Genomic DNA, 11,709 nt, shown 5'->3' on the forward strand with positions numbered 1-11,709 from the left:
AAAAATACCCGAATCACTCGGAACCTTTTTGATGTCCGAATATAGCCTTCCAATATATCGATCTTTACGTCTCGACCATTTCGAGACTCCTCGTCATGTCCCCGATCTCATCCGGGACTCCGAACAAACTTCGGTCATCAAATCACATAACTCATAATACAAATCGTCACCGAACGTTAAGCGTGCGGACCCTACAGGTTCGAGAACTATGTAGACATGACCGAGACTCATCTCCGGTCAATAACCAATAGCGGAACCTGGATGCTCATATTGGTTCCTACATATTCTACGAAGATCTTTATCGGTCAAACCGCATAACAACATACGTTGTTCCCTTTGTCATCGGTATGTTACTTACCTGAGATTCGATCGTCGGTATCTCAATACCTAGTTCAATCTCGTTACCGGCAAGTCTCTTTACTCGTTCCGTAATGCACCATCCCGCAACTAACTCATTAGTCAAAATGCTTGCAGGGCTTATAATGATGTGCATTACCGAGAGGGCCCAGAGATACCTCTCCGATACACGGAGTGACAAATCCTAATTTCGATCTATGCCAACTCAACAAACAGCATTGGAGACACCTGTAGAGCATCTTTATAATCACTCAGTTACGTTGTGACGTTTCATAGCACACAAAGTGTTCCTCTGGTATTCGGGAGTTGCATAATCTCATAGTTATAGTAACATGTATAAGTCATGAAGAAAGCAGTAGCAATGAAACTGTAACGATCGTAATGCTAAGCTAACGAATGGGTCTTGTCCATCACATCATTCTCCAAATGATGTGATCCCGTTCATCAAATGACAACACATGTCTATGGCTAGGAAACTTAACCATCTTTGATTAATGAGCTAGTCAAGTAGAGGCATACTAGGGACATTCTGTTTGTCTATGTATTCACACATGTACTAAGTTTCCGGTTAATACAATTCTAGCATGAATAATAAACATTTATCATGATATAAGGAAATATAAATAACAACATTATTATTGCCTCTAGGGCATATTTCCTTCAGTTACTCCCACTATAACCAGCGTAAGGACAAAATAGGCATACAATGTTCAATGCTCTCGGTCCACTCACAGAAACAGCAGGCATCAGTGGTTGGTACTTGTAGTCGGAGAAGCTGTACACCCGATGGCAAGCAGTCATGTGCCAAACGCCAAAGGAAGACCTTCATCTTGTTAGGAGCAATGACAGACCAGATGGCCTTTTCATCAGAAATGCTATTTGAGGATCGGCCACGACCATTACAGCTTCGACAGACCATGAAGCTAGTTGAACGAGCAAGATTTCATACGGTTACATGCACTGTGGTAAGGTTAAATGCAGTGGGACTGTGCACGGGAGGGAAAGCTACATGCATAGTTGCTCTCCTATCTCCCTCTTCAAAACCTACATTTAAACTAGTTTAATTTTACCATTTCCTATTTGAAATCGAATTCATAGAAATTGCATTGTCTTGAAGGAAATTAAACACACATTCCAAATATTTCACTAAATTACAAAAATAGTGGAAAACCATTTTGATTATTTTACACAATTTCAGAAGAAAAAAATGAAGACATATTTTAATTATTTCACTTAGTTTTAGAAAATATTGCACTTCCATTTTAGACTTGTTTCATTTATTTCACATACACTAGGCACATATTTCAATTACGTGACAACAAATTGAACATGTACTTCAAATATTTTAATCAATTTCAGAAAGAAAAATAAACACATATTTTAATTATTTCAAGTATACACTCAATTTCAGAAATTTTTAACACATATCTAATTATTTTGTTCAGTTTTATAATATATTAAACAGACATGTTATACATATTTTAAGTATATCACATACATTAGACACATATTTTATTATTTTCTCTCAATTTAAAAAATGAAAATATATTTCAATTATTCCACTCAAGTTCCAAAGGAAAAGTTGAGCACATATCTCAATCCATTTGAATATGATGATATTTCCATTAAAAACGACCACAAAATTCAATATATCTTAATATGATGATATCTTTAACAAAAATGAACACATATTTAGTCATTTCACTCAAGTTCATAAGCCATAAAAACATAACGTCTATTTCCATTATTTCACCCAATTTTAGAAGGAAAAAATGAACATTTATTTAAATTAATTAACTCATTTAGGAAGGATAAAGGTGGATACATAATTCAATTAATAAATTGATTGATTTTTTATATAAATGGTGAAATATAAATGATTTAAAATAAATTCAATATCGATCTTGTTTTAAAAGTCTCCTCGACAGGAACTCAAATATAAAATAAAAATAACAATGGAGTTTTGGTTAAAAGATATGAATGTTTTATATATGAAAAGTGAACTGAAAGGCATGTAATTGTTGGATGAAGTAAGAAAGAGAATGGAAGTGCTTTCTCTATGTCATGAATAGTTGCACCCCAACTCTCAAAAGGAAGATTGGGATACATCAATTTACATGTGGGTGGAGATAAATTAACACGCGCAGCGGATGATGGATTTTTGGCCGGTCCATACATTTGCCTTTAGAAAATAACTTTGCCATAGTACTGATGAGACCTCCTATCAGTTGGTTCACGGACGCTCCCAGCGTTAGCGTGCAGTCTGCAGCCCGATAACTCGCAACGAGTCCGCTTACATGCTCAATTCACTTTGCAGCCAGCTCACATGGTTGCTCCATCCCCGTTGGTCGCTAGTTGACCATTTCACCATGACAGGTGACCATTGATTTTTTTTTTTGGAAAAATGTTCATATATTTGAATTATATTCAACAATTTAAGAAATTTCATGGATTTAAAAAATGTTATGGAATTTTAAAAAATGTTCATGCATTTGGAAATATATCACAAATTTGAAAAGTTCATGAAATTAAGGAAAACAAATCATGAATTTGAAACAAAAATCCTCAATTAGAAAATAATCTATGAATTTGAAATGTTCAAAATTAAAAGAATGAATTTATCCACAAATTTCAAAAGGCTCATGAACTGTTAAAAAGGTCGTGGATTCAAAAAATGTTCAATAATTTGCGGAAACTTTGCTAATTTGAATTATTTTTGTGATTTTGAAAATAGTTCACTAATTTAAGAAAGGAAGAAACAAAATAATAATAAATAAATAATGAACAAAAATCAGTCCGATAAACTGCCCTGAGAAAACCTTCCATGTGGTAACCAAAACTGGTGCAAAAAGGCCATATGAGCCGGCCCACTATGCAGGTGAATCAGCACTGCATGGGCGTTAAGCCTCGTGTTAGATCCAAATTATGTAAGCTGACGGGCTTACGTGAACATCATATTTTACATGTTGGACTAGGAGCAGTGCATCAGCTTCAATGGCGCGGCTAACTAAGGGGCTTCGATTTGTATCCTTGGGCACGACTATGTATCACCTACAACAAGTCGTAGCATGGCCTCGCGTCAAATAGGCCTTGAGCACTCTTTTTTCCTTAAACTTTTACTTTATTTTTTACTTTTCCTTACATTTGAAATATTCTAAGTATATTGATTACAAAAATGACTTAGCATACATAATCAAAAGTGTTAATTGCGCATTTCAAAAGTGATAAACGTGCATAGGAAAATGTTTCGAATGTATACACAAATTGTATAATGTGTATAAGAAAAAGTAAATGAAAAAATATTTAAAAATGTGAATAATGTATTTAAATAATAATAAACTTGTATAATAAAATGTTATAGATGTATACAAAAATTGTACAGTGTGTATGAAAGAATAAACATCAAAACAAATACATGCATAAATGTTAATGATGTATCTAAAAAATGTTAAACATGTATAAATAATGTATAATGCATATGTAAAAAAGAAGACATCAAAACACATATATGAAAAAAATGTAATTAAAAAAAATTTAAACATGTATTAAAAATTTATTTTGTTTGCAAAAAACTAGACATAAAAATCATATATGTTTGAAGAAATGTTAATCATTTATTATAATTTTTATATATGTATAAATATATAATGTTCTTGATGTATACAAAATTTACACTGCGTAATCAAAAAATAGACACAACATAATACTCAGTATAAGTTTAAAGAAATGTTAATCATGTATTTTTAAATGTTAAATGTGTGTTAAAAAATGTTAAAATGTTCTTGATGTATACAAAATTTACAACGCATATGCTAAAAATAGACATAAAGTGACATATATTTTAAAAATGTTAATCTTGTATTTTTAAATGTGAAACATGTGTATAAAAATGTCCCTGGTTTATATAACAAATTATAGAATGTGTAAGAAAGTTGACATAAAAATATATGTTTGAGTATAATGTTAATCACATATTTGAGAAAATGTCCAACATGTACATAATTTTTTTATGCATTTTAATAAATTTTAGACTTGTATAAAAATGATCCTATCCTATACAAAAAGAGAAAGAAAATACCGACGAAAACTAAAAATAAGAATTAAGGAAAATACAAAGAACACACATTAAAACTGAAAAAGAAACAAAGAAAACAAAGAAGACCAAAGAAAACTGGCGTAAAATAATGGAAAACGGTGAAAAGGGAGAAAGAAACAAAAAAAAAACAAAGAAACACAATGAAAACCTAGAAAGAAACAAAGTATAACCGATATAAAAAAAGTAGAAAATAGGAAAGAAAATAAAGACCTGTGAAAACCAAAAAAGAAAGAAAGAAAAAAGAATAGAAAATACTTGTGAGAAAGGATGAAGAAACGAAAAAACCCAGTGAAAAAACCCATAGAATTGGAGAAGAAACGAAAAACATGAAAAAAAAGTGCGAACACACAACCAACGCACGAACGAGCGCTAAAAATGGCCGGCTCACAGCCACACGAAAACCTTCAGGCGAGACGGTAGGTACTCTCGCTTCGAACATCTATAATAGTCGGATTTGTCAAATCCGACCTCTCAAACGTCTGCGGACACTGGCCGGTCAAGCTTTAAATGAACATTCTCACAACCGGATACCTGAATTAGCATACTTCAAATCCATATAAACTCATGCAACTATGTAAACGATGCATTACACACATCGTCCGGCTACTACGTCACTAACATGCCATCGGACTGCCAAAATTGCATTTGGCTACGGTGGAGAAAACCATCCACGGATGCCCTTGCCCTCTCGGGCGCCCTTGCCGTCTTTCTCGTGGAAGTACCGGTCGAAGACCCAATAGGAATCAATCCGGATATGCTCGTAGTCGGAGCTGTCTTACCCGTGGCTGTCCTCCATCTCCTCCTTGGGTGGCAGTCCGGCCATGGCACAAACCGCCTGATTCTACTCTCGAGCGAGGGCGTGGGTGTTCCTCTGTTGCCACTTTACAATGCGGGCGCCGATGGCTTCCTCCTCTTCGGTCACCTGTGCTGCCGCATCAACCTTCGCCTCTGACATGTCGGTAGCGAGGCGTGCCTCCGCCGCCCTTATCCTATCCTTCCCACGGTAGGCACACCGGTCCCAGTGGGACTCATACTTCGCCGGAGCGGTGATGGGAAGGGGAGATTTGAAGGCTCCCGAGACCGTGATGATCCAGCCTCGGAGGATCCGAGCGCCCGATGCGCCGACGCTATGGAGTTGTGCCAAACAAATCCTACCCTCGGATGGGCGCTGTCCTCCCGGGAGCAGGGGAGTGCGATGCGGATGACCATTGCCTCCTCCAACCTGCACGGCATGACACCCCAGTCGACGGATCCGGACTGATCGGAGTCAGACCGCTGCCCCCCATGTCGAAGGGGGTCCGAGATCGCTATACGGGAGCTTGGGTAGCGGAGGGGATTGGAGTGAAGTAGATAGGGTTTGGTCCTACAAGCGGATGGGGAGAAATATGTAGGGTCGGGTGGGCCAGCGTGCGCCAATTCCGACATTGGCGGACTCGTCTCATATTTGGGCTTGACATGAGGGTTGCCGGTCAGACTGAACATTTGAGACCCGTTTGAGACCCTCGTTTGGGCTGAATTTTTGCGATCAATTAATGACGGGACCGTCCGTCCAGGCATTTGAGATACAGACAGGCTTTGGGCGCCCGGGTATAGATGTTCCGAGAAGTTCTCGTCAAGCTCCGCCCCCCGCAGCTTGACGGCTTGTAGAATAGTAAAGTGGGTCAACACGTAGAAACACTTTTTTCCTCCGCAAGTGTTCACACATGCATGTCGACGGGAAGGCATACTACTACATGCACTAGTGGTTTCGGCTGGCGGGATCAAAGGAGCTGCACACGGTTGGTACTGTTAGTTGGACCGACACACGCCGTCTCCATTGCCGTGATCTCCACAGCTGGACGCATGTGCAAGAAATTGTGCTTAAGGAGCGAGCTAGCTACCTACCTCTTTTAGCGACAGATTATTGTCAGGCCATTGCAAAAATTCAATCTCGGTTCAAGCTTCACACTCTTCAGCTGGGATCGAAAGTGAAAGAATGAATCAAGAAATTGTCATTTCAGTTTCTACCTTTACAAAAGAATTCATGGAACCGGGAGTAGCTTCGCAGATTTGACGTGTTCATCTGTCAACTATGCTAGAGTGAGTAGTGAGAGTGAGTGGGTTGATCAAAAGAGTTTGCCGGCAAATTCCTGGATGTCCTCGTCTCTGACGGACGGCGACGCCATCTTCCTGAACTGCTTGAGGTCCGACAGGCTCCGGCCGAGCTTCAGCGCCACCTTGGTCGCGAACACCTCGCCGCCCTCCCTCCGCTTGAGGTCGGGCTCGCCGAGGTTGGCCTCGATGTCCTCCTGGATCTTGCGGTAGAACCCGGCGCAGTTGCGGAGCAGCTCGAACAGCATGCCCATCTGCCCGCCGTGCTCCACCGTGTTCACCGCCGCTGCCAGCGCCCCGCCGAAGACGGCCGCGCCGGACGCCCACGCTCCGGCCTCGCCGGACCCGATGAACACCGAGGCGAGCGCCGCCGTGCCGGCCAGCGCCGGGCCGGCTACGGCGAGGCCCCTGTTTAGGTTCAGCACCAGCTTGCCCACTCTCAGGAACTCCTGCTCGTCCTTGGCCTTGATGACCCTCAGGATGCCCCGCATCTCCTCCTCGAGATCCTGGGTCCAGCCGTTGTTGCCGGAAGCGGAGCCACGACGGCCGAGGCTCCTTGACCTCTTGGGCTGCGCGGCGCGACGGCGCGGCCACCAGCGCGCGGGCTCGACGGCCTTGGGGAACTTCTCGAGCATGCCGGGGAGCAGCGGCAGCGGGTAGGCGGCGTCGAGCGCGAGCACCCGGTCCATGGCCTCCTGCACGTCGTCCTTGGTCGTGGTCGTAGGCGCGCCGACCGCGAGCGCGGCGCGGACGTCGCGCTCCAGCTCCCTCCACAGCCTCCTGGCGTTGCGCTGCTCCTCGGCGAGCTGCGAGGGCTGGATCTTGTTGACGGCCGCCATGGTGACGGCGGCGGAGGCCAGGAGGACCCCCGCGGAGGCCTTGAGCGCGACCATGCCGGGCGCGGCGGGCGCGAGCGCGGCCATGATGGAGGCGGCGAGCGTGAGGGAGTTGGTGGAGTGGAGCAGCAGGTGGTTCCAGTTGTCGCGCTGTCGGCCGATGATGTCGTGCATCTCGGCCCGGTCCGCCGCCGCGTCCGCGATGGCGCGGAGCTTCTCGACGGATACGGAGCCGCCGTCAACGTCCACCGACGGGGAGGCCGGAACGTCGATCCAGTCGAGCTTGAGGCTGAGGCGGTCCTGCGCCGTGTGAATGCCAGAGGGCACGCGCAGGGCGGCGCGGCAGGTCGCGGCGCCGCTCCGGCGTGGCCGTGGCCGCGGCCGCGCGGCGGAGGTGGAAGGGAGAAAGGAAGACGGCTGGGCCAAGAAGAGGCGCTGGGCCTGGAGTGCCGCCATGCTCTTTGTACTCCTGTTTCGGTGCTGTAGCTTCGTCTGCTTCGCCGGAGACTGGAGCGCGGGGTTCGAATCGAAGGCGATCGAAGTGGCTTTCAAGCTTTTGCTGCTTCCGTGTAGACGAACCGACGAAGAGGGATATGGGATTGGGATGGAAGCGGGGTGGTATTTATAGGGGAGGATGGGAAAAGTTTGACCCGAGATGGGATGGGCTGGGTCCGGGTCTTGGAACCTGTGGTTTGAAGGGGGCTTTGGTCCAAGACGACGAGATCGTCGCTGCCAACTAGAGACCATTTCTATTGCGTCACAAAAAAAGAAATAAACTAGAGACCGTTTCAGGCAACTGTCCAAGAGATGGATGGATTAGTTTAAGCCAAGTTGTAGTCCGGGATTCACACTCCACATGATCAGAGGGCACCCTGCTCCATCACACAAACGCACACTTACACATCATTCGTTCATTTCTTTTTCGTTCCTACGTACGAGTAGCTCATACTAGTACTACTACATGACTTCAGTCTTTTTTTTTCGAAATTGAACATGTCTTCAGTCCTACTACTATGGTGTAAGATTAATTAATTTAGAGGTCGTATCATAGGGAGTCATAGAACTTGCACTCAATGTCCAGTTTGGTAATAAAACTTTCAAAATACGGAATTGCAGTCACTTAACTTGTCTCAAGCGTGCACATACGATCACAAACGTGTATGCAGGCGTATCCATGTGCATGTTCCACCTGGCAGTGAGTGATGGGCTCAGTGTGACGCATTTTTGCATAAAACACCCTTGATTTTTGTTGTTGCGGAAAAGGCCTACCACTATACTGCTTGTAGATGCGAAATTAACAAAATAAAAGGGTGCGCTAGAGTTCCAACGAGCAACTCTAGCCAATCCACCCATCAAGTTAGGACGTCAAATATGGATAAGAAATTTACATGTACCGTAGGCGGACGGATGTGGAGCTTAAATGGATATACTACGGCGCATTTCGCATGTGCTATTTTTTTGTTCTTTTCTAATTTTAAAGATATTTGTAAATGTAATTAATAAAGTTAGGTTCTAAAAATATTATACATAAAAACCATAATTAGTAAAAAAAAACATTGCAATATAAACCTGTATATTATATAAACAATTGTTAGTTAATACCAACGCTGAAAATGTTTATTAAAAAATATGTTTAGTGCATCCAAAAATATATACGTCTGCACACCTATTTACATTTTAGAAAATAATGAATAGAAAATTTACTAAATATTTAGGAATATTCAACAATTTAAATTTTAAATTACGAAAAAAAATTATTGCACAAACATTCAACTGTAGTATTGTGTGGATAATTATTGAAATGTTTTTACAATTAATATTTTAATTACAAATTTCAAGTACAAATAAAATATTTTTATTTATAAATTTAAATTATTTGTATTTTGTAAATGTTACAATCATTTATTTATAATTAATAAAAATATATTTAAATATATGATATATTTAAAATAATACATGAACAATTTTTAAAGTGGGTTATTTCATTTGTATGTACAATATTTATAAGGCACAAATATTTTAATGTTATTATGTACAAATTTATTTAAAAAACAAGCAGGTGCAAAATGGAGTGCACTGACCATAGCCAATTTTAAATGGACTACATTAACGGTAGTTATCAATTGTAGACGAATTCAACTCGGAGTTGTTGTGGCTAGCGCGGCATTTTGTGCCGGTCTTTGTTCTTGAGTACGAAACCGGGGCATATTTTTCGTGTTAATTTTCTCTTTACAAGGATAGGTGGGACCCACTGCTCATGATGCGAAAAAATTATGAGAGGTTTTTTGTGCAAAAATATGTCACTGTTGTCGGCCTTTCCTGCAAATAAAAAGATATGACGGTGTTTTGTGCAAAAATGTGTCACACTAAGCCATCCCTCACTGACAAGTGGGGCCATACACGTGTATAAGTTTGGATACGTGTTTGTGGCAGTATATGCACACTTGAGTCAAGTTAAGTGACTGCAATTTCGCATTTTCAAAGTTCTAGCACCAAACTGAACATCAAACACAAGTTCTATGACTCCCAGTGATATTACCTCGTTAATTTATCCAATACTCCATCCAATCATTATTATGTGTTCTTTTATATATTCTTATTTCGATACAATATGCACCTCTTTGGACTTTTATTGAATCAAGAAACTGGATTGCACATCTGTACATCTTTTAGTCTTTTCCTTTTGATACATATAAGGTACCCTAGCAGGTACCTTTTGTTAGAATTAATGGGCTTCGCCTATATTTATCTTTAGCAATTGTTAAACAAATCTCAAAGGCTCATGTGTGAAGGTGTAACTTTAGTGCCCACCCCCCCCCCCCCCCCCCAGGGTCCGAAAGTGGAGATGGTGTTAGACCAACTTACGTAGGGCCTGTTAGATGTCCTCCAGCTCCACGCTTCCAAAACTTGACAGATGAATTTGTCTAGAACGGTTGGAGCCCGAGAAGCTGAATTCACGAAGCTGGTTGTTCCGGTAGTGTCAAAATGAGAAGCACGGCCGGCCCAGCTCCACCAAAACGTGAAGCGTGGAGTTCCCTCAATCTACAACGAACTGCCGCCGCTAAAGAAAACGCTTCGCTGCATCCCCTCGTCGAATAGAAAAAGGATCGATCGAAGCGTTACGCTAGTCTCGCTCGAACGGGTACCCAGCTAATTGGGCTGCGTCCAGCCGGCCCAATGTATGCCTAACAGGCCACATCCCCTCCCAACTGGGCTGCAGCAATAGGAGAAGCTGCAGATCGAGCCGAACGCTCCTGGGATCGCTAGCTGAAGCTAGAAGCGAGGAGTAGAAGCTGGTTTTCTGAAGTTTTGAGAAGCTGGGGAGCCTCCGAACACGCCCATAGTCCAGATTTGAGCACATATAGTACAAGGCCTATAAAACTATGTTTACCCCATCATATAGATGACAAAAATTGCCATCACGAATGATAAAACTATTAGCTTTAAAAAATAAAAACGTAAGAGCATCTTCAATAGAAGATGTATACGCAAAATAACTACCTTTTGCATCTTCAAAGCCTAAAAATACCTCTCAAACAGATGGTGTGGATGCAAAAAATTACATCTCCGCCTTCCGGAGATATAAACTACAACACCTCATGGTGCAAATTTACATCTCCACCATATGGAGATGTAAAAACGCAACCGCCCGCCAACTGCCCAATTGTCGTTCATTTCACTTCCGCGCGACCTGCCGCCGCCCGCCCAACTCTGCCGCTGGCCAAATACGCACCAAATCGACGTCGCCCCGGCCCGCTCGACGGCCGCCGGGCTTGCCACGACTTTTCCCCCTGTCCCACGCCGCCTGCCTCGCCGGATCGCCGCCCACAGCCGCCGATTCACTTTCGGCCGCCGCCGAATTGAACCATCTCCGGTTGGCCTAAATGCCTTCCTTGGCGAGGTCTACGATGGGCTAGGCTTCTTCCTATCCTAGACCCCCCGCCAGAGTTAGGGGAGGCGCGCCACACCACCCGCGAGCCTCGGTTGTTCTTTCAGCAGTGCGAAGCCGGCCGCCCACCGCGCCGAGCTCCCGCCTTCTTCCCTACCGACATGCGGCCGTCTCCTCTGCCGAGCTGTCACCGCCTCCTGCACCCGCCGCCGCCGAACGTCTGCCCAACCCGTAGCCGGCCGATTTCATCCACCCTGCAAGCAAGATGTTCAAAGAAATTTCCGAAGGCAAAAAAACGATGAAATTTTCTGTTTTTTGTTGGGGTTGGAGAGTTAGTATGACCGTGATTTCCCGCATTGTAGATGAGCTCATGTGACTCCTCTTTCGTGGACGATTCCTCGTCGGATGAGGAATTTGATTTGAACGAAGAAGAGGACATT

The 11,709-nt window shown here is 42.9% G+C and overlaps 1 protein-coding gene across 1 annotated transcript; it reads right to left on the minus strand.

Annotated features, from left to right (window-relative positions):
• Window positions 1-6,433: 6,433 nt before the first annotated feature.
• On the minus strand, window positions 6,434-7,954 carry LOC109785645 (probable F-box protein At4g22030). Its single transcript, XM_020344248.3, has one exon. The coding sequence runs from the start codon at window positions 7,834-7,836 to the stop codon at window positions 6,559-6,561; it is 1,278 nt and encodes a 425-aa protein (XP_020199837.1). The 5' UTR covers window positions 7,837-7,954; the 3' UTR covers window positions 6,434-6,558.
• Window positions 7,955-11,709: the final 3,755 nt, after the last annotated feature.

The sequence above is a fragment of the Aegilops tauschii genome, chromosome 6, assembly GCF_002575655.3.
Source record: "Aegilops tauschii subsp. strangulata cultivar AL8/78 chromosome 6, Aet v6.0, whole genome shotgun sequence".
Classification (NCBI taxonomy): domain Eukaryota; kingdom Viridiplantae; phylum Streptophyta; class Magnoliopsida; order Poales; family Poaceae; genus Aegilops; species Aegilops tauschii.